General features: G+C 37.3%; 1 protein-coding gene and 1 non-coding gene across 4 annotated transcripts; both read left to right on the top strand.

Moving 5' to 3' along the window:
• Positions 1-938: 938 nt before the first annotated feature.
• On the top strand, positions 939-23,617 carry IFI44L (interferon induced protein 44 like). Of its 3 annotated transcripts, XM_047083111.1 has the most exons (10): positions 939-1,044; positions 4,381-4,870; positions 5,398-5,446; positions 6,412-6,607; positions 10,039-10,191; positions 12,931-13,102; positions 17,462-17,562; positions 17,880-18,051; positions 18,399-18,534; positions 23,530-23,617. In XM_047083111.1, the coding sequence occupies exons 2-9, from the start codon at positions 4,393-4,395 to the stop codon at positions 18,530-18,532; spliced, it is 1,455 nt and encodes a 484-aa protein (XP_046939067.1). In that variant the 5' UTR covers positions 939-1,044; positions 4,381-4,392; the 3' UTR covers positions 18,533-18,534; positions 23,530-23,617. The 3 variants fall into 3 exon arrangements, with proteins under 3 accessions (XP_046939067.1, XP_046939068.1, XP_046939069.1); XM_047083112.1 differs by lacking the exons at positions 18,399-18,534; positions 23,530-23,617 and adding an exon at positions 18,789-18,922; XM_047083113.1 differs by lacking the exons at positions 939-1,044; positions 4,381-4,870; positions 6,412-6,607.
• LOC124516701 (U6 spliceosomal RNA) lies at positions 11,281-11,384 on the top strand. Its single transcript, XR_006963110.1, has one exon. It is a non-coding gene; the product is annotated as a U6 spliceosomal RNA (small nuclear RNA).
• Positions 23,618-23,833: the final 216 nt, after the last annotated feature.

Below are 23,833 nucleotides of genomic sequence, written 5' to 3'. Positions count from 1 at the left end.
AAATTGATTGTCTTTTTGTCTAAATTGTATAAAAACTGCCTGTTTTGTCATTTCTTTGAGTCTCAATTTTATTATTGGGCCTCCAGGCACACATAATAAAACTTTGTTTTTTCCTTCTGTCAATCTGTCTCCCTTCAGTTTAATTCCCAAACCAGCTGGAAAAACCTTGGAGGAAAAGAAGGAAGTTTCTTCCTGACTATAACTTCATGTCTCAGTCTGAACTTTGCTTTGCTAGCTTTTACTAGTGCCCTAAGGCTGGGTGAGGCCACTGTCACTCCGGTCCCCAGGGGATCTTGTTTTTACTCCTCTTGCAGCATTTGGAACACTAATATACCTGTCTGTGTACCTGACCATCTCCCTGATTGCACAGCATACGATTTGAGGGCACTATTTTTATCTTACTCAGCATTATCCTTCTCCAGGGTCTAAGCCGTTGTTGAATGACTGAATGTGTAAATGGGAAAAGCTGTGCACTGCCAATTCCCAATTCCCAAATGAATTAGGGAAGAGCCAAATTTTCATCTGTGTGTTCCAGTGTAGAGAGATGGTTTTAAATACCAGCCAGTGCTGCCGCTCTGTTAGCTGAATTAACTTGCACACTTAAGTTTCATTTGCATACTTTGAGAAATAAAGATACTAAGAGTGTTTACCGTGTTTGGAGAAGACACTAGGAAATGCGAGCAGTTGCACAGTGCCAAGCACATAGTAAAATGTGCAGAAATGTTGGCTATTGGTTTTATTGCAGTTTTTATTAATTATCATTTCCTGAGTGCCTACATGTGGGCTACAGAGGGGACCAAAGATCTTTCTCATGGGTTTGGCAGAAATCTTAGTTTCTTTTTCCTTTTCTCTGTCTCTTCCTCTCTAACAAGGAAAAAGAAACATAATGACGTTCTCATGCTGGCCACTGATTGCTGCTGAGTTTCACTTTCCTTTCTTTCAAACACAGATGCCACAGATCTCGACAGAACCTTCTGTCTCCAAACTGTGGCTGCTGGATCCAGCTAAGACTACATTTAAGCTTCAGCCAACTCTTAAAACCAGGTAAGTGATTTTTTTTGCCATCTGAGGCTTCCTAGCTGTGTGTAAAGAAAATTGCCTGTTTTCCTTTCTTTGAAAATGAATTTCATTTGTATTTCCCTGATAAGGAGCGACGCTGAACATCTTTTCATGTGCCTGTTGGCCATCTGGATGTCTTCTTTAGAGAAGTGTCTATTCATGTTTTCTGCCCATTTCTTCACTGGGTTATTTGTTTTTCGGGTGTGGAGTTTGGTGAGCTCTTTATAGATTTTAGATACTAGCCCTTTGTCCGATATGTCGAAAACCACACTCAGGTATCACCTCACGCCAGTCAGAGTGGCCAAAATGAACAAATCAGGAGACTATAGATGCTGGAGAGGATGTGGAGAAACGGGAACCCTCTTGCACTGTTGGTGGGAATGCAAATTGGTGCAGCCGCTCTGGAAAGCAGTGTGGAGGTTCCTCAGAAAATTAAAAATAGACCTACCCTATGACCCAGCAATAGCACTGCTAGGAATCTACCCAAGGGATACAGGAGTACTGATGCATAGGGGCACTTGTACCCCAATGTTCATAGCAGCACTCTCAACAATAGCCAAATTATGGAAAGAGCCTAAATGTCCATCAACTGATGAATGGATAAAGAAATTGTGGTTTATATACACAATGGAATACTACGTGGCAATGAGAAAAAATGAAATATGGCCTTTTGTAGCAACGTGGATGGAACTGGAGAGTGTGATGCTAAGTGAAATAAGCCATACAGAGAAGGACAGATACCATATGGTTTCACTCTTATGTGGATCCTGAGAAACTTAACAGGAACCCACGGGGGAGGGGAAGGAAAAAAAAAAAAAAAAAAAAAAAAAGGACGTTAGAGTGGGAGAGAGCCAAAGCATAAGAGACTGTTAAAAACTGAGAACAAACTGAGGGTTGATGGGGGGTGGGAGGGAGGGGCGGGTGGGTGATGGGTATTGAGGAGGGCACCTTTTGGGATGAGCACTGGGTGTTGTATAGAAACCAAGTTGTCAATAAACTTCATATAAAAAAAAAAAACACATCAAAAAAAAAAAAAAGAAAATGAATTTCAGAGTGAAATGGCTGCTAATGGCTAATGATCATACTTTTCTCTTTCATTTGTTGTGTTTTTTAATGAAAATTTTAAATACAGGGAATGCTAGAGAGTAAGTTCTATCAGATTCTTAAGATGATTTATCTAATTAGAGTCGTTTTTTCCTCCTGAAAAAACAAAAGCATTACAGATAATGTTGAAGCTACCTGTGAATCTCTGCTATACTCCTTTCTCTTCCCTTCCTTGCCAGAGGGAAATATTATCCAGACTGCGGTATAATTATTGTTGTGCTTGTTTTTGTGCTTTTGCCACATATACCTCTGTATCTGAACATGATCTCTAGTATTGCTTTGTGTTAACAGTTTATATGAATGCTATCATACTAAGTGTATTGTTCTCAACTTGCTTAGTCTTTTGAGCTTTATTAAGGTTGATACAAATAGGCCTAGTTCGGTCACTTCAGTGCTCTTTAGTATTTCATTGTGTGAATATGCCAAAATTTGTATATCCAGGCTTCTAATTTATCCTAAACAAAGCTGCCATGAATATGCTTGCTCCTCAAAATGATAGATGTCCATCAAAACAATGTGAATATTACTGAATCTCCATATTTGGGTCAACTTGGTATTGCTGGCCCCTTGTTGGATGTAAACTGCTATCTCATTATTGTTTAATTTACAGCTCTCTTTCTAGAACAGTTGAACATTTTTTTCATGTGTTTATAGTTGATTTGAGTTACCTCATCTGTGAATGTCTTCATATACTTTGACTACTTTTCCATTAGAGACAGTTTTTCCATTATATGTGAGGTACACACACACACACACACACACACACGCACCATGGAATATTACTCAGCAGTAAAAAGAGATGAGATAAGCCATTTGCAACAGCATGGATAGATCTAGAGGGTATTATGGTACGTGAAATAAGTCAGAAAGAAAAGTGCCATCTGATTTCCCTTATGTGTGGAATCTAGAAAAACAAAACAAATTAATAGAGTATGGGTTTATTTCTGTATTTTGCTTTTTCTCTTGGTTTTCTATCATGTTGTTTCATTTCCTGCTTTGTGTTTCTGATGAATGTGAGTCACTAAATCTAAAAACATTGTGGGGATAGTTTGAAGCTAGAAAAATGTTCGCTTCATCCAGACAAGATTTGTTTTTGCTCCTGCCTTACAACTAGAGGCACAGGCAATCTTCATGTTTGTGAACCCACTCAGAGACTGAAATTACCAGGAGACGGAATTAAGTCTGTACATTTTTAGGCCACCCTTTTTTCTTCCCTGTAGCACTTCAGAATCCTTGCCCACAGCTTGGGAGGAAGATTGCCAACGCACCCTCTTTCTTGCACTATATTCCCCTAGCTCTGTGAGTCTAACAAAAGTTTTGCCTAACTTCTCAGCATCTCAGGCACCTCTTCTAAAGTTCACAGACGCTCCTCAGGGAAACGTGCTCCCAAATGCCAAGCTTCCTTCTCCGTCTTCACTTCTTTTCCAAATCTTAGCCAATGACATAGTTTCACTCCTTTGTTATCTCTTCAATGCTTTCAAATATATATATTTACAGTTTAACCTGTGTTCTAGTTTTTGAAAGAATGGAAAGAATTGGCATGATGACTCATGGTCTATCCTGCCACTGTGGGACCTCCATGTCTATTAACTCCTCTCATATTTCAATTTCTTGCTCTGTGAACTGTTTTATGTATAAATTCCCCTTTCCTATCTTCTAATTCATGGGCTGGCAAACCATGACCTGTGTACCACCCACTTATTTTTGTAAAAAAAAAAACCTTATTGGAACATAATCATGTCCATTTGTTTACATATCATCTATGTTTTTGCATTACATTGGCAATGTTGAGTTAATTATGGCAGAGATTATATGTTCCACAAAGCCTAAAATATTTACATCTGTCATTAAGAAAAAGTTAGCTGACCCGTGTTCTAATTTATTAATTTTAATTTTACTTTATTCTTTATTTAGTTGCCCATTTGTCTACTGACTTAAAAAATTTAATGATATTTTAATGATATTTTTTATTTCTAAATTATCTGGTTTTTTTTTTTTCATATCTACCTACTATTGTTCTAGCTCTGGTTTTTTTGTGTGTGTGTGTTTTGTTTTGTTTTTGTTTTTTTTGTTTTTTTACATTGTAATCCAACCAACATGTTTTAATTGGGTCGGAGAAAAAAATAACGCACTGGAACTAGAAGAAGCAGAAATCTGTACTTTAAGCCACTGTGGTATACTAACTAGTCTCTCAACCTATTATTGTTTTTCTATCAGATACAGAAAATCATGGCAGTGACAACGAGATTGACATGGAATGAGGAGAAAAGTCTGCAAAAGCTGCTTGGAAATGTTTCCTTGAGACTTCTTCATAAGTCTAGTGTCCATGGACATACAAGTTTTAGTTTGCTTGATAGGTGCCAGCTTCAGGGATCTACTATAACAATTCTTTACTTTTATGATAAGATTATTGGGGTCTTTATACCTGGGCATTATCCTGCACCAGGTATAGAGTTTAGAGAGCCAATCCCCTCCTTCTGTTTTTCATTTCAAAGGAATAAAGCTACAGAAATGGCAATTGCAGTTCTAGAGGCAGAAGTGAAAATTGCTTCTGGGCAACTGACATTTTGTTCCTTTGATCAAGAGATGTTCTGTATAGATTCAAGCAAAACCAAACTTTCTATACATCCTTCGTTAAGCTCTGAATTAGGAGTACATATCTCCTCTGACCTCACTTATTTGGAAAATGAAGTCTTTCGAGTTGAAGGTATGTTGAATGAGATAATCCTACATTCTGGTTCTAGTCTTTCTTTGTATTTGTTGGTCATCACTGAGCTACAAGAACAAGGATAAATGAGAGGAACAGTCAGGTTTCATGCCATCAAATTACTGTTTCATAAACTTCAAAATGTAACCTGGGAAGCATAAAGGTTATGATGTATTACCCAGAAGGTGTAGACAGCTTTGAACAGAGTCAGTTGAGGAGTGGAAGTGGAGAGATGGAGATGGAAAGTGAGTGATAGCGGGGGTTTGTTTTGATATATGACCCCTTTTGGGTCAGCTCTAGGACCTCTGGGTATACTTATGTGAGAGTTTGCAGAGTGAGTTAATTATCCTCCCTAGAAGGGGGGTAATTTTCCTTCCTCTCTTCACTAGGTTACCAACACTAACTCCTAACTGGACAGCTCGGCCCTGGTTTATATAAGCAGACTCGCTGCCCCACTGAAAAGGTTGACTTGGCATATTTAGCAAGACAGGTTAAAAACCTTATTATGCTATGTTTATTTCCTACAGGAATTAAGGATGATACAACCTATATGCGCAAGGTAACAAGAGCCTCAAAGTAAGTTAGGTTTTTGGACTATTACTCACTTTATTTAGAACACTTCTATAAATGACATTGGAAATTAAATAATAAAATAAAAAAATATAACTTGGGTGATAAAAATGAATTATAATATTATTTAAATAATATGTTTGAGGCAACTTACAGCAACAGCAAAAATAGAATGACTACCAACTGTGAACCTTTAAAAATCTACCTGACAGCAATTTGACTTTCTTTTTCACTTGAGCTGGCTAGATCCAAAGTTTTCCAGACAGAAATTTCTAGATGACTATTTCAGATAATTCCTTTGAAGCCTTTCCTTGGGAATAAAGTTTTGGGGGAATTTCAGTAAGTTTTAAAAGCAAACCTCCGGGGCACCTGGGTGGCTCAGTCGGTTAAGCGTCCGACTTCGGCTCAGGTCATGATCTTGCAGTTCATGAGTTCAAGCCCCGCGTCGGGCTCTGTGCTGACAGCTCAGAGCCTGGAGCCTGTTTCAGATTCTGTGTCTCCCTCTCTCTGACCCTCCCCCATTCATGCTCTGTCTCTCTCTGTCTCAAAAATAAATAAACATTAAAAAAATTAAAAAAAAAATAAAAGCAAACCTCCTTTTCCCAATTTATAAATATCTGTATTGTATATATATTTATTTCTCCTTAATATAATATTATTACTGAAATAACACACATCTTCAGTGTTGCTGATATTTCTCTGACTTGTGTTGTCAAGGCTAATAGTTTAACAGTGATTTGGTTGCTGGTTAATGTTTAGCTTTATTAAGATATAGATAAATGCATTTTCTTCAAGCACAAAATGTGTAACCATAGACCATTTCACATCAGATGAGAGATGGGCATTAATACCCAAACAATACATAAGTAATTACAACATACTTGTAAAAGGAAGGAAAGAAGGTCCAGGAGAATTGTGCTGTTGTTCCTCTGGGGGTGTGGCTGTTTTAAGTTCCGCATGTTATTTCACAGGCAGAGGAATCGGCTCCTAGCAGAGCTCAGAGCCTTCAAGCCCAAAGTAGACTTGATTTCAGAAATTTGTATTCTCTTGCTGGGTCCAGTTGGATCTGGAAAGTCTAGTTTTATCAATTCAGTGAAGTCTGTTTTCCAAGGCCGTCTGACTCGGCAAGCCATAGTGGGGTCTGATGACACCAGCATTACTGAACAGGTAAGTTACTCAAGGATTTCCTGAGGGTTTTGTTTTATTGATTACAATTATTAGATTTGTTCATTTCTTTGCCATTCTCTAGGAATGTTAACCTTCTCACCTACAAGCAATTAAGTGCTAAATCAAATGTAAAACAGGAGTAAAAGTTGAATCTGAATTGCCTCCATTGAGTTGTGTTTTACTGAGAGGCTTTTCATTTTTATGCACGCGAGAAGCACTTATATTTAGAATGCTTAAACTTGTAGAATACAACCCTAAAATTTAAAAAAAACTTTGTGTAAGTCTTTGTCTGTTATATTAGAAATGTGTTTTTACTTATGTCCCATATGGTTTTACCTGGATTGAAATTCTTTTCTCTTTTTTTTGTAATAAAATAATGAAACACTTTTCCATTTTACAAAACCATTTTATAAGAAATGATCATGAAAAGCAAGGCAACAATTCACTTTGGTGAGTCAACCTTCAAAGGGTAAATCTATCAGTGCTCCTGTGAACACAATCCTATTTGTAAACAAATAGGAGTACTAATACCATTTTTAAAACTGTTACTCCAAAGACCTACAAATTATTGTGGAAAAACTTTCTCCCATTCTGTGCTTCTCAATGTTATACAATCAAACAAAAAAATTAAGGGGAATGAATAGGACATTTCATAATCAAACTGTATTTTTCCGGGATTGCTACAACCTAATATTGTTATCTTCTGATTGGAAATGTGCTGTGCACCATCAGTACAAAATTTTGCATCGGACAGACGTGGCTCATTTTAGTTTTGTGTCACATTTAATAACTGAAAGCATTTTCTATGATTTTCAAGAAACACATTTTATTTCTTGAGGTTGGCTAGATTCTACCTACTTGGCTGGCTTTATCTTGATGTATTAGTCTAGCCTCAAAAGCCAAAGCAAGATACGGCAACAGCAGTTCAATACATTAAGCATTGATGGAATGTTTCTGTTAAATACTGTGTTGGCAGTAAAGACCTAAATACAAATAATTGGTCTTATTACTCAGGGATTTCAATGTAGATAATAAACAAATAAGTACTATTCACTGTGATAGGTGCTGTAGTAGAGGTACTCACCAGGACAGGATTCATCTCCTTCCTTTTCACATTACTTTAAGAGAAGATGTAGATCCTGAAGTCCAAATGAAATGCAAATACTACTATATAAACTGAAGGAATACAGGACAGAATATTTGTCAAGGGAACAGAATGTATTTTTTAAATGATTTATTTCTTATTTTGAGAGAGAGAGAGAGAAGAGAGGAAAGGAGAGAGAGAGAGAGAGAGAGAGAGAGAAAGAGAAAGAGAAAGATCTCAAGCAGGCTCTGTGCTGGCAGTGCAGAGCCTGAGGCAGAGCTCAGTCTCACCAACCTTGAGATCATGACCTGAACCCAAATTAAGAATCAGATGCTTAACTGACTGAGACACACGGGCGTCCCAAGGAAGCAGGAGTTTATTGCTCAGGGATCCTTCTCTTTGAAGAACTCAATTTGTGAAGGAAACAGATTAATGAAAACTATGAATGTGCCTACTGATACTAAAATTACACAATGCACTTTAAGTACGTGACTCTACTGCTTTGTGTAATTCCTTTCCGGTGGAGGCACCCGTTTACTTAGATCAAAATATCCAGTGGTATTGCTCCTAGGCATTGGACTTATGGACCAATGGGAGCTTTTGACTTCATTACAGATTACTATAGGTCATAGAGGGGTTCTCTGCTTCCTGGTTGGGAATGGGAGAATTGTGATTCAAGTTGTTTGGTATCTCGGAGTTAGTATTTTTCTTTGTGATTCTGCCTAAATCTTCCATAGTTGTGCCTATTTGGAAGTATATTTGACCAATAAAGATTTTTCAGAGTTCCGAGAAATACTCTTGGTATCAGATTGAGTGTGTTTATTAAGGAAAGATGATTTGTTAAAGCAGAGCTTCCCAAGGTGAGGTTTGTAGACCCCTGAGTGTCCCTGAGAGAATTTTATGGGGTCTGTGAGTTTAACATTATTTTCATAATAATACTAAGATGGTTTTGCTTTTTGTAGGGTATGGACATTTGAACTTATCATACAAATGTAGTTTTATTTGTTGCCTGGCACCTTTGCACAAATCAAGTAATGGCACCAAACACTGTTAGTAATCATTGTATTCCTTTCTACCACTCAGCTTGCAGGAAAAACAAACAAAATGCTTTCACTTAAGAATGTAACTGATGAATAAGTAACATGGATTTTATTTAAACTCAGCTTTTGAGAACACATTATTTTAATATTTTGTGTGATGAAATGGGAAGTACATATAAAGGGTTTCTAAGGCATGCCAAAATGTGGTGGTTGCTGAGCAAAGACACTGGTGCAATTGAGTTGTGAGCTGAACTTTTCTCAGGTAACATCATTTTTAATTGAGAAGACAATTGGCAGGCTTGCTTATTCATACGTAGCTATTCAGTAGAAATTCATGGAAAATGCACCAACTGAGCATATCACTTCAAGAAAAACAACCAACCAACGATGTTTGTTGCCAATGGTAACATTTGAGTTTTAAAGAAAATTAGAACTTTGAGCAGCTTGTATCCACCATTTTGAGCTTCATAACTTCCTAAGACTTAAAGACTTATCTGGTAAGATTAGCGGTGCTAGTAAAAAGTATGATGTTTTAATATTGTCCAGGGAAATGTGCCAATATTTGGAAGATCTAGGTAAGCCAGTGAACCAATATTTTCAAATAAACAAATGCATTGGGTTACTAAGCCATGCATGGATACAAAGTGTATTCAAAGTGTAGGATAGATCAATGAATTTAATGTAACTGAGTATGAAAATATCACAGATTCCACATTACAGCTAACCTTTGATCACTTGTTGAGCTTTGATGCATTATTAATGAGGAATATCCACGATTTTCTGAAAGCTGTTAAATTAAATACTCTCTCCTTTTCTTACTACATATATACACGTGAGACTAGGTTTTCTTCATATACTTCAACCAAAATGATCTATCACAAAAGACTGAATTCAGAGGCAGGTGTGAGAATCCTGCTCTCTTCTATTAATCCAGATACTAAAGAGCATTGTAAAAAGTAAATTGATCCTGCTGTTTTTAATATTTTTTTGGAAAGTAATTTTTTTGTAAAAATGTTATTTGGGTTAACATGCAATAAATTCATAATTGTATTTTAAAATGATTTAAGAAATATTTAAAATTATTTCAGTTTCAGTTTCTAGTATGTTAAATGTCAGTAGATATGATCTACATAAATAAATATCTCTTTGAGATTCTCAGTAATTTTTAAGAGTATCAGGTGATCCTGAGACTAAAATGTTTGAGGACCACAGTGTTAGATATTAACCACCCTGTGTTCTTCCTATTGTCATGTCTTGAATGCTTGTTGAAGAACGAATTTTTACATTTGATATACTTTGTTTTATAGTATAGGATTTATTCCGTTAAAGATGGGAAACGTGGCAAATATCTGCCATTTATGTTGTGTGACTCCATGGGGCTACATGAGGAAGAGGGAGTAGGATTGTGTGTGGATGATATACCCCACATCTTAAAAGGCTGTGTGCCAGACAGGTATGAGGTAAGAATTCTCCAATCTCGAAAACCTTTCAAATCATTTCCATCAATGCTCTTTGTTAAATTTTTACCCTATAAGGCAATTTCAACTGTTATAAGGTATTTTCAACATCAACCAACACTACTCTACTTTTAAATGAATAAATATTCATATAAGTAAAGTAGAAGAACTTATTTTCTATGGCATTAAAAAATATAGGCTGGGGTGCCTGATTGGTTCAGTTGGTAGAACTTAAGACTCTTGAACTCAGGGTCATGATTTTGAGCCCCACATTGGGCACAAAGATTACTTAAAAAAATAAGGTAATCTCAAAAAAAAAGAAAGAAATACAGTCAAAAGCAGTATTTTACTTATACAAATTTCAGAAAACGTTCAGGAAAAGATTGTTCCTGTATCACTCTTTACAATAATGTAAAATAAGTAGAAAAGTAATAGTTTAACCTCATGCACTTTTTTGATCACTTAGACAAAATATTGGAACATTTAACCACTTTTTGTTTAAGCGTGATATTGTTATACCATAAGTACTTACGTTTCACCACTTAATGCTACCTAAATACTTACATCCAAAGGTTGGCTTTGCCACTAATTAGATGTGTACTCATAATGAAGTTACATATATGTCTCTGCAAGTCTTACTTTTTTATGTGTGAAATGTAGGTAATAATAAAGCCCATTTTGTAGAGTGCCTGCAAAGATAAATGAGAGAATGTACTTTAAATGCTCAAGAAGTCAACCATTATTATCACCTTTCTTTTAGGCATTGGGTGTGATACAATCAGCTTCAATTTCTAAACATGACTTCTGTTGCTGCTCAGTTGTGCTTGATTGGAAACCTTAACTATGGACTCATATATTAAAAAAAATTATTAAAAACCTATTTTGTTACAGATGCTATGCTAATTGAAACACATAGTTAACTAGGAACGTAATTCTCATCCTCACAATTTACGGAGACATAAGATATAAGGAGGTGGAACAGAGCAGAGAGATTGGAGAACTTGTGAGCCTACTAACACCTTCGTTTTTCACAACAGAGAGGCAGTCTACTCAGTTCAGCATTGAAACATATAGTTAAAAAATAATGAACGTGTGCTCGCTTCGGCAGCACATATACTAAAATTGGAACGATACAGAGAAGATTAGCATGGCCCCGCAAGGATGACACGCAAATTCGTGAAGCGTTCCATATTTTTTTGTTGTGTGGAAACCAATTTGACAATAAATTTCATATATTGAAAAAAAATTACTAGAAAAGCACAGAGGGAAATAAAGTTATTTGATATTATTCGAAAAAAAAATAATGAACTTAGCCCTGTACTGTAGTTTTAAATCTATTTTCTTAATCCTAGAAAGATTATCATTCTTGGTATGAAGATGTTAACTTGGAATTTGGGATTTTTCTTCTGTTTCTCTTTAGTTTCTTTTTCTTCTGTAAAATTAAAGAAATTATGTTATTTTATTTTTTTTAATTTATTTTTTTTAGTAATCTCTACACCCAACATGGGGCTCGAACTCATGACCCTGAGATCAAGTTGTGTGCTCTTTTTTTTGTTTTTTTTTTAATGTTTATTTAGTTTTGAGAGAGAGAGAGAGACAGAGCTTGAGCTGGGGAGGGGCAGAGAGAGAGAGAGACGAAGACACAGAATCTGAAGCAGACTCCAGCTCTGAGCTGTCAGCACAGAGCCTGATGTGGGGCTCGAACTCATGAGCTGTGAGATCATGACCTGAGCTGAAGTCAGATGCTGAACTGACTAAGCCACACAGGCACCCCTAATTTCATGCTCTTCTGACTGAGCTGAACAAGCACTCCTATAGCATTTTATTTTATTTTATTTTATTTTGAATGTTTATTTTATTTCTGAGAGAGTGTGTGAGCAGGGGAGTGGCAGAGACAGGGAGACAGAGGATCTGAAGCGGGTTTGGTGTTGACAGCAGAGAGCCTGATGTGGGGGTCGAACTCACAAACTTGCAAGATCATGACCTGAGCTGAAGTCTGAGGCTTAATGGACTGAGCCACCCAGGTGCCCCCTATGGCATTTTATTTTAAACGGCATTTCCCATCCCCCCTCTGTTTTTCTCCTTTATTCATTAGTCCATTTAAGTATGCAAAATGTTTAAAGTCTTAAATGATGTGTAACCAATGTCAATGGTCATTTTTTTTTTTTTCTGGAGACTGGGATTTGAAATTAGCTTTTTAAAAAATATATTTATTTATTTATTTTGAGAGAGAGCGTGTGTGCGTGAGCACTCGTGCACACAGGAGTAGGGAAGGAGCAGAGGGAGAAGGAGAGAGAGAGAATCCCAAGCAGGCTCCATCCTGTCAGTGTGGAGCCCAACTGTGGGGCTCCACCTAAAAGACCGTGAGATTATGACCTGAGCTGAAATCAAGAGTGGAACACTCACCTAGCTGAGTGACCCAGGAGCCTCTGAAGTTAACTTTTTAAACAAACATTGTTTGCATTTTTCTGAAATAGGTCCATTATGGATAATGTAAAGTATGGATACTTATAATTTTTGCCAAAACAATGAAGTGGTTTTTCTATACGAAAGATATAATAACATTACACTCATAGTGGAGAGGAAGTATGGAAGGGGGATTACTAATTAACCTGGGGAAAAAGTGGCTAGGGGGAGGAAAGTTTTGGGTTGGAGGTTAGTGGTAGTCGCATTTCAAGCATGGATGTGTTTTAATGAAGTCAGCAAAGACTCTCTAAATGTTACCTTATGTTTCTATAACAGTTTAGCCCCCATAAATCAATTACGCCAGACCATCCTATGTTCATCGCCTCTCCGTCACTGAAGGACAAGATTCACTGTGTGGCCTATGTCTTAGATATCAACTCTATCAGTTCTATCACCTCTAAGGAGGTGGCAAAGTTCAAAGAAGTTCAAAAAGAGGTCTTAAACTGTGGTGAGTCTCATTGTCCTTATTAAAAGAAACTTGTATTTTGAGGGGCACTTGGGTGGCTCAGTTGGGTAAGTGTTCGACTTCCGCTCAGGTCATGATCTTGCAGTTTGTATGTTTGAGCCCCAAGTCAGGCTCTGTGCTGACAGCTCAGAGCCTGGAGCTTGCTTTAAATTCTCTCCCTCTGCCCCTTCCCCACTCGTGCTCTGTCTCTCTCTGTCTCTCAAAAATAAATTAAAACATTAAAAAAAATTAAAACACCTTTTATTTTGAAATAATTATAGATTCACAGGAAATTGCAACGAGCATACAGAGAGGTCCTATGGACCCGTTACCGAATTTCCTGAGTCCTAGATTGGTTACTGGCAACAGCAGACAGAGATCATTTACATATTTTTTTGTCACGTGTGATTTTCCAGTGGCTTGATAGGCAAGTCACCTCCTCATATTACTTGACCTGACCAGGAAGATCAAAACCAGAAAATTGCCACTGTTATGTGTGTGTGTGTGTGTGTGTGTGTGTGTGTGTAGCCCTGTGTTGTTTTATCACATTTGTGGATTTAAAAGTAGTTAAGTGAGTCACCCTCATTTATGGTCTGGGTGCTTTTCAGTCTGTTGCTTTCTCACTGGATGTCAGGGCGACTGGGTTTGTGTGGGGCCCTTTAAGATTGGGATCTGTGTTGTTTATAATTCTGTGATTCCCCTGGTCTTAATCCCCATTGTTTTTCAAGACCAGACACTTTGTCTTTCTGGTGTCAGCCCCCAGCATTGGGGTGCCTGATGTGGGGCACAGTCCCTTCATTCCCTTGAGAAAGAGTTTGAATTTTTTTGGATCCCACCTGATTGTGAGGTCACTGCATCTGGAGTGGGATCCTGGGCAGTGTCTCTGCCTCTCATACCCTTCTGGATGCACTACTTTTGTGTTTTTTTTGTTGTGGACATGCTAGTCTTCTAGTTCTTAGGTCCTTTTCAGAGGACAGTGATTCCATATGTAGCTGTAAATTTGTTGTGTCCATAGGCAGAAATGAGGTCAGGGTCTTCCTATGTTGCCATCTTTAACTCATCCTCCATGGGAATTTTAGAATTACCTTGTCTATTTCTACAAAAAATCTTGCTTGTAATTACATTACATTAACCACATGTATAATTACATTAACCACATGTATAACATTAACCACATGTATAAATTTTGGGGAGAATTGACATCTTTACTCTGCGGAGTCTTCCAATCCATGAACATAATATGTCTCTCCATTTATTGAGATCTTTGATTTCTTTCACAAGTTCTCCGCAGTTTTTAACATTCAAGTCCTGCACGTGGTTTATTAAATTTATACCTACGTATTTAATTTTTTAAAAATGATATCATATTTGAATTTTGGCTTCCAGATGCTTATTCCTGGTACATCAATTTACAATAGAATTTTGTATATCAATCTTGTTTCTTGTGACCTTGCTGAACTCACCTATTAGTTCTACAAAAGTTTTTTTTTTTATTCCTTGGGATTTTCATACCATCTTAAATAGGGATAATTTTGTTTTTAATCTGTATGCCTTTTATTTCCATTTCTTGTCATATTTTTCTGGCTAGAAGTTCCAGTACTGTGTTGAATAACAGTGGTGAGAGCACATACCCTTGTGGTGTTTTGATCTTATGGGGAAAGTATTCAGTGTTTCACCATTATGATGTTAGCCATATATATATATATATATTTTTTTTTTTTTTTTACAGTTGTGCTTTGTCAATTTGAGGAGGTTCTTTATTCCCAGTTTTCTGAGTTTTTTTTCCTTCTTGTCCTGAATGGATGTTGAATTTTATCAAATAATTTTTCTCCATAGATTGATATAATCATGAAAAAAATTTCCTCTTTATCTTCTTAATATGATGATAAAATACATTGATTTTTGAATCTTGAGCCAGTCTTGTCTCCTTAGAATAAATCCCATGTATTATGAAACATATTTTTTTCATATATTGCCAAATCCTATTTGATAATATTTTATTAAAAATTAATGAAGGATATTGATTCGTATTTTTTTTTCCTGACGCTTTGTCAGGTTTTGGTGTCAGGGTAACACTGGCTTCATAAAATGAGTTGGGAAGTGTTCCTCTTCCATTTTCTTGAAAGGATTGTGAAGAATTGGTGTTAATTTCTCTTTAAATGTTTGGTAGAGTTTTCCATTGAAATCATCTGAGTTTGGAGATTTCTTTTTCAGGGGTTTTTAAAAAACCAAAAATTTAATTTTAAAATAGTTATCAAGCTATTAATCTATGTCATATTAGGTGAGTTGGGATAGTTTGTAGACTTTAGTTCATTTCATTCCATCTAAGTTGTCAAATTTATGTGGATAGAATTGTTCATAGCATTTCCTTATTATTCATTTTACATCTGTAGGGTCTGTAGGGATATCTCTGTGACCTTCCTGATATTGGTGATTTGTGTCTTTTCTTTTGTTTTTCTTTGTCACTATTTCTAAAGGTTTGTCAATTTTATTGTTCTTTTCAAGGAACCATGTTTTTGTTTCATTTATGTTTTAAATTGTTTTTCTGTTTTTAGTTTGTTCTTTGATTTCTGCTCCTTAGGGTTTCTTTCATCTTCTTGATTTGGATATAATTAGCTTTCTTTTTTCTGGTTTTTAGAGGGGAGGGACCCCTTCCCTTCCCTTCCCTTCCCTTCCCTTTCCTTCCCTTCCCTTCCCTTCCCTTCCCTTCCCTTCCCTTCCTTCCCTTCCCTCTTTTTCCCTTTTGTTCCTTTCTTTCCCTTTCTTTTCACCGGTTCCAATTAGCATTCCTTAGTTGTGCACTTCCCCAACAGCCAATATAGGCTATTTGAAGTAAAAAGAAAGCCTAGAGAACTCACCACCATATTTTTTGTTGGATCCTGTGGTCCTTAGCCAATTTCTGTTATTTTGTTATTCTCTCCACATTTCAATGTTTGTGTTTGATTTATAAATAATGTCTAGTGTTTCTAGTTGTATTTAGAAGGAAGAATAGGGAAAAGTATATTGGCTCCATTTGGTCCAGAAGTGGAAGTCCTTTCACTGAATTTCAGGAAAAAAAAAAAAGACCCAAATAAACACAACCAGAAATGAGATATTACAACTGATACCACAGTAACACAAATTATCATAAGAGACTACGATGAACAATTATACACAAACAAAATTAGAAGAAATGGATAAATTCCTAGAAGCATACAACCTTCTGTTGTATCCTTCATGAATCATGATGTATCCTTCATGAATCATGAAGAAATAGCAAATCTTGACAGACCAAATATGAGGAAGGATATTGAATCAGTAATCAAAAAACTCCCAACAGACAAAAGTCTAGAAACAGATGGCATCACTGGTGGATTCTACTGAACATTCAAGTAAGAATTAATAGCAATCCTTCTCAAACTATTACAAAAAGTAGAAGAGGAGGGAACTCTTTCAAACTCATTTTAGAAGATCAGCATTACCCTGATATCAAAACCAGGCAAGAACACCACAAGAAAAGAATATTACAGGCTAATATTCCTAATAAGCAGAAACATAAAAATCTTCAACAAAATATTAGGAAACTGAATTCAATGATAGATTAAAAGAATCATATACAATAAACAAGTGGGATTAATTCCAGAGATGTAAGGATGATTCAACATTCACATATCAATCAATGTGATACACTACATTAACAAAATGATGGATAAAATCATATCAATAGATGCAGAAAAATCATTTGACAAGCTCAACATCCACTTATGATAAAAACTCTCAACACAGTGGGTAGAGAGGGAATATCTATATCATATATATGACCCATATATATGATTCATGTAAGGGGAAAATACTAAAAGCTCTTGTAAAGAACCTCAGGGACATTCTTCAATGGCATTTGGAAATCTTACTTTTATAATATTTTTTTCCTGGGGAAGCAGGTGTTAGTAAAAAGGCTTTTGATTCGGTTAGCTGCCAATTGGGAGAGGGCAAGAAGTCCTTAGTAGAACTGTGAAATCAGTGTGCTTTGTTTTTACAAATACTCTCACACAATCTTCACTTTCTGGGGTCTTTTTTGCTCTTCAATATCCAGCAACCACCCTGCCCCCCACCCCACCTTATCACTTTAAAACACACTATTTGGAATGGTAGATGATTGCAACATAGTGTGAATTCAGTTGCATTTAGAAATTATATCTCACGTTGGAAGAAAAGATCATTTCTTCTATTAGAAGAACTTCAGGTTCCATATTGACATTTACTGGGGACATTTCATTCTCTAAATCTTCACCCCACAGAGAGTTGCTTTCACACATACTGAATTGCCTTGTTGACACATTACTGTTTATGATACAAAATCACTGATTTATCTCTTTGATATAGGTACAGCACTTGTGGTCTTGCTTACTAAAATTGATAAGTGCAGTGAAATTCTTCAAGACAACTTTTTAAACATGAATAATTCTATGACGTCCCAAAGCCAGGTAAAGAATACATTTCTAACCAGGCATTATTGTAATAGTGTTATATTGTGTGTGTGTGTGTGTGGGGGGATGTATGGGTGTGTGAGTGTGTGTGTGTGTGTGTGTTCACACTACAAATGTGAACAGGCAAATGAAGAAGTGGATCAATTGCCTGATTAATTCAAGTTTATGTCCTACTTTAAAATAATAATTATCTGCATTATAATTATATTCAGAAGATAATTTATCAAGCTATTGCTTTTTCAGTTTCTTTCTTGAATTATATTTGAATTTAGTCCTTTTTCAGATACGAGTTATGCTTGTTAATTTTTCCACAGATAATAAAAGTCAGCAAAATGCTAGATATTCCTATTTATAATATCTTTATGGTTGAAAATTATGCATCAGAGTTGGAGCTGGACCCTTTAAAGGACACTCTGATCCTGTTTGTCCTGAGGCAGATGTTACGGATAGTGGATGACATTTTAGAGGATTTGCCTCTTGAAACAGGTAATCTGGCCCCTTTTCCACTCTTGTCATAAAGCACTGGTATTTTTTGAAAATCCCTGAGTTCTACCTTATTGGACAGCTGGTGCCCACTTGCTTGCTCTAGACCTGATAACCATGTTAGGATATGTGCTTTGTTTCTATTCTTTTCCTTTTGTTTTCAGGTAAAATTGTAGGAGTGTTCAGCTCTACATGTGACATCAGTTGCTTTGATTCTGACACTTGGCCCAAACCTGGATTGGCATGCCCTGGTTAGAGTCAGTCTCTGCTGACAGCCTCTTTATGACTTCTGCTTTCACTCATGTTTCACCTTCGGTCCCTGACAGCATCTAACTGACAGTTTCTTCTAGGACCTCAAGCTGAAAGGCCAATCCTGAGCACTGGTGGGCCAAGATATGCCCCACTGCAGACCACCCTCTGGATTCCTGCACTATTTATGATTTTAATTTCTGTGACACCTTTTAAACCTCCCCAGCAAAATTAACTGTATCCTTATGTATTTGTCTATAGCTCTGTATTTAAAGCTCTATGTGAGTACTAATACATTGAATAATAGTTTAAACATGATTACATGGATGTCTAGTTCCCTAAATAGATTGTGAGTTCTTCAAGAAGCAGGGTTTGGATTTTACGCACGTTTGTATGACAGAGTCTGACAGGGAGTAAGCATGTTTGCCATTAGGCATCCCTCCCAACTTCCCCAGAGTGATAACATGTACTTAAATTTTTCCTCCTTACAGGGAGGAAGCCTGGAAGAAAATGAAATGCCAGAGACAAGAAATGGACATAAAGGAGGGAGAATGTTTCATTTATCTCTGGATGAAGATATGAATTTAAGGGAATTAAAAAAAGCAAATATTTCTTTTTTTTTAAATTTTTTTTTTATTTTAACGTTTTATTTACTTTTGAGACAGAGAGAGACAGAGCATGAACGGGGGAGGCGTAGAGAGAGAGGGAGACACAGAATCGGTACCAGGCTCCAGGCTCTGAGCCATCAGCCCAGAGCCTGACGCGGGGCTCAAACTCACGGACCGCGAGATCGTGACCTGGCTGAAGTCGGACGCTTAACCGACTGCGCCACCCAGGCGCCCCAAAAAAGCAAATATTTCTTAAGGACTTACGTACTATTTCTGTGAAAAACAAACAAACAAACAAAAACAAAGCTTGTTCCTTTAATGAACTCATGCCTGATTTTCATTAATGAATTCCAAACCATCCTAGCCATGTCTCCCAAGTAGAGTGATCAAATGAGGCTACTTACTAGTGCAAGGCAATAAGAAGGTTGTCTTTAAAAAATTTTTTTATGTTTATTTATTTTTGAGAGACAGAAAGAGAAAGAGCATGAGTGGGGGAGGGGTAGAGAGTGAGGGAGACACAGAATCCCAAACAGGCTCCATGCTCTGAGCTGTCAGCACAGAGCCCGACTCAGGGCTCAAACCCACCAACCATGAGATCATGACCTGAGCTAAAGTCCAGCACTAATGGACTGAGCCACCCAGGCACCTCAAGAAGGTTGTCTTATACAGGTATTCCCAAATGATTCTAAATTCCTCTGGGTAGCTGTGAAGTTAGGACTAGCAATAAATAAAAAAAGAATTTCTGAAGACAGGTTTTAGGTTTTTTTCTTCCATAAAACCCTAACTCTCTTCTCCAAATGTCTTAGTATTTGTCAGATGAATATGCTTTGATTCAATAGTTACCTATATTAAAGTAGTCGAATATACTTTTAGTCAGAATTACTGTCTTCTTTGGGAAGTCCTGGGTATTATCATGGCAAGAATTCCTTAGGGATAGTTGTGGAAAAACAACTATTTCCTGAAGCAAAGCTACAGGTGAAGTGGTGCTCAAATGAATGTTTGGTAGCATGATTCAGAACAAGAGATGGATGGTATCTTTAAAAGAGACAGAGGAGTAGGATGGTGACAGATATTGAGGAGTATAGCCAGAAGTCGATGTTGGGAACAAAGAGTTCCAGCCGGGATGGTTACGACATGGACGTAGGGAGCAACGGGTCCAAAGAGTAGTATGTGTTCGTTTCCATGTAGTCCACGATACAAACAAGCCACAGCTGTAATTGGGTAGAAGACTGAAGGTGGTTGAAGACCCACCATTGTCCTTTACTGACTATAGGGCCATAACTCATCAATCTTCATGTGGAGTCAGCAAAAATCTGGTCAGAGGAAGGTTTTGCTACATGCAGAAGTATATTCAAGATGGAACTTCCTTACTTTGTTTGAAGGGTAGTGTGGGATACCTCATGAAGGAGATGGGGACCCTGAAAGGAAGAAGAGTAATGGAGAGACCAAGAGAGATAAACAGAGACTTAACAGTGCAGTATTTTATACTGGAAAGTTGCTAGGAGAGTACATCTTAAATGTTCTCACCACATGTGCAAAAAAGGTAATTATTTGAGGCAATGGATGTTTTAACTAACCTTATTGTGGTAACCAGTTGCAATATATACATGTATCAAATCATTACACTGAACACCTTAAACTTACACAATGTTATATATTAATTATATCTTTTTTCCCCCTGGGGATTTTAATTTATTTATTTAGTATTAAAATCCACTGATTCTTGACTAACACATGAAGTCTGAAACAATCAACTTTCCTGAGTCTTATTTCTTTATATTTTTTATTTTTTCAATTTTAATTTTGGTTACTTTTTTTGTAGTTTCAAGCTTTTATTGAATTCCAGTTAGTTAACATATAGTGTACTATTAATTTCAGGAGTAGAGTTTAGTGATGCATCACTTCCATACATCACCCAGTGCTCATCACAAGTGCCCTCCTTAACCCCCATCACCCAGTTAATGCATCGCCCCATGCCACCTCTCTAGCAACACTGTTTGTTATCTATAGTTAAGAGTACATTTATACAATTATATCATAATAAAACTGGAAAATAAGTAAAAGTGGCTGTTTCTGACAGAAGTTTGTAGCATTATACAAATTCACCCAGCATCCACCTTAATAAAATACCAAGAGTCGTTATGGTAGGTGATGTGTAAGCCTGTGTCTCTTTTAGAAAGCTAATTTTAAAGATTATCATGTTGCTTCTTCATAAAAAAAGGCAAGCCCAGGGGCTCCTGGGTGGCTCAGTCGACTAAGCATCTGACTTCAGCTTAGGTCATGATCTCACCGTTCGTGAGTTCAAGCCCCGTGTGGGGCTCTGTGATGACACCTCAGAGCCTGGCACCTGCTTCAGATTCTGTGTTCCTATCTCTCTGCCCCTTCCCTGCTCATGCTCTGTCTCTCTTTCTCTAAAAAAATAAATAAACATTAAAAAAAATTTTTAAAGGCCGTCCATATCTAATATGGCGAAATTGAGAGACTCAAGTAAGCCCCAGATGCTTCAGAGACCAGCTGAAGAGTAATCATCTTGAAGTGACAGAACTCATTTTAATGCTAAAGTCACTACTTGATAGCAAAGGTGGTTGAAGCCTTCATGGTATTCCTAAAAGCTGTGGGAATTTGGAAGTTCCCAAATCCCATCCCAAGGTGATGAATCTCTGAGCCAATTAATGGAGGACAGTAGATTTAAGATCTAATTTTTGCCACCAATTAAAGCAAGATGGGAACTTGCATGCTAATCACAATTTTTTTTCTGATGTTGGAGAAAACGCAGACCACTGGGGTCAGCCAGACAATAGAATTAGAATTATGGCTAATATCCAACTGCATGCCCCCTCACTCCTTTCCCAACACAGCTCACATAATGGATTTGAGCTGTTCCAGACTCCAGGACAGGAATGATAGTGGAGGTGAAACTGCAGGTAGAGATTGTAGGAATGGGAATAGAGATGGGGAAGAAGAATAACAAGCTATGTTAAACAATGTTGTGAATATGGTATTTATTTATTTATTTATTTACTTATTTAGAGAATGTGTGTGTGGGCATGCGCACATGCATGTGAAAGCAGGGGAGGGGCAGAGGGAGAGGGGGAGAGAGAGAATCTTAAGCAGGCTCCATGCTTGGCATGGAGACTGACATGGGGCTTGAACTCACGACTGTGAGATAATGATCTGAGCCAAAATCAAGAGTTGGGATGTTTAATAGACTGAGCCACACAGTCATAATTTTTAATTTTTAAAGTTTTTAAAACAATAGATTTCTTTTGCACATTTCATGATAACGTCTATCTGACAGTAATTTAAAAAATGCAAGGGTGCCTGGATGGCTTAGTTGGTTAAGCATCCAACTTCTTCTCAGGTCATGATCTCATGGTATGTGGGCTTGAGCCCCCCCGTTGGGCTCTGTGCTGACGGCTCAGAGCCTGGAGTCTGCTTCAGATTCTGTTTCTCCTTCTCTCTCTCTCTGCTCCTCTCCTACTCACTCTGTCTCTGTCTCAAAAAAATAAACAAATAAATAAACATTAAAAAAATTAGAAGATGCAAGGAACATATTTAAGCCTTTGAACTTGTTTGTCTTCCATTTTGGTGTTGAGTTGTGGAAGCAATTCAAATTTGAATGGACTACTACAATTTAAATAAGCATACTAAGACAAATACATGTGTGGTATTCCAAGTGTATGAGACTCTCCTGTCTGGCAGATAATCAGTTAGTGTTTCTGTTCTGGTTATTAGATATAGACAGAGGGGGTTTCAGGGGGAAAAAAGTAACTTATCTGCATCATAAGACTTGGAATCTATCAAATGGACACTGTGTGTGGTTAGACAACCCCTTAAAATAGCAACTTTTATATTTTTTCTGTACTTCTTTGTATATAGTTCTTCCCCTATTTACAGAATCACTCACATTGTCCTCCTGAGAAGATTGTTTAAACCAAAGAGTGAAGAAAAAAAAACCCTGAAACAATGTTTAGATTTTCTTTAACTTCCATAGTAGACCCCTGAGAGTCCAGACCATGAAAGAACCTGAACATAGAATTTATGGAATTCTATGAATTAAAAAGGTAATAGAGGAAAAAAATAGAGGGAAGTTTACTTTTCCCATTTCCATAGAAACTGCAAAATAGCCCCCCTGCTGGAAAGTAAAGGGGAAGAGAAATTTGGCATAACTTTGGTAGAAATCTGAAAGAGGAACAGAACTGGGGGACCCACAGGAAGTGTGTGGTCATACCAACACAGGTCTCTGCGTGGGACCTATCACACCTCTGAGCTCATGTGGGGGACTGGTGTCTTCCAAAAGCTCAAGGAAGGGAGAGCTGGAAGTAACCATTTCTTGAAGGTGCTGGTTCATTCAAATGACATACTTTATGATCAAGGGCTACCTAAATTATTGAATTATTTGTATGTGTAGGGGGGGGTGTGGGGAAGGTTTGAAACTGCCAATTCTACAGGATCTCTTAAAAGAATATGAGGCAAGTACAGACTACCAAATGGTCTCTGCTACCATCTCCACATCTTGTTTCTTTATTATTAAGGAGCTAGGCCTTTCTATTTCCATTCCATTGATGATACAGGCAACTTGTCAATTACTCTAACATTCCTGGCTTCCTTAATGAACTGACAGCTGTTTGCCAGGCAATGTGAGACAGTCCTGCTTCAGTCTGAGTTCTTGAGGCAGTCTGCAAAATGACAAAGAGAGAACCTCCTGCTGTTTTGAGCCTGTTGGGGAGCAGTGGGACCTGACTGCGGAAGGTGTTCAGATGGTGGTGACGTTGTCCTTATACTTGCTGGTCTCCAAAATCCTTATGTCCTACCCCAGTGTTCTCTGTTTGAGATTGTTGCTCCTCTGTCACAGCTTATCAGAAATTGTCACTCTTTTTTGCTGCAACCTGTCTTACCACCAGCGGTATAGAAAGCAGTGGACCCTG

This window comes from Lynx rufus, unplaced genomic scaffold (genome assembly GCF_022079265.1).
Source record: "Lynx rufus isolate CCGP_SWC_20201006 ecotype Redwood Valley unplaced genomic scaffold, mLynRuf1.p SCAF_2, whole genome shotgun sequence".
NCBI classification, from domain to species: domain Eukaryota; kingdom Metazoa; phylum Chordata; class Mammalia; order Carnivora; family Felidae; genus Lynx; species Lynx rufus.
The sequence above is the reverse complement of the archived record's forward strand: the minus strand, read 5'-3'. Positions and strand labels throughout refer to the sequence as shown.

Excerpts from the sequence above, each read along its gene's own strand:
- IFI44L (XM_047083111.1), top strand. The coding sequence starts at position 4,393 with ATGGCAGTGACAACGAGATTGACATGGAATGAGGAGAAAAGTCTGCAA. Across the intron at positions 5,447-6,411 it reads AAGGTAACAAGAGCCTCAAA|GCAGAGGAATCGGCTCCTAG; the intron begins GTAAGTTAGGTT and ends GTTATTTCACAG. Across the intron at positions 6,608-10,038 it reads ACACCAGCATTACTGAACAG|TATAGGATTTATTCCGTTAA; the intron begins GTAAGTTACTCA and ends TTTGTTTTATAG.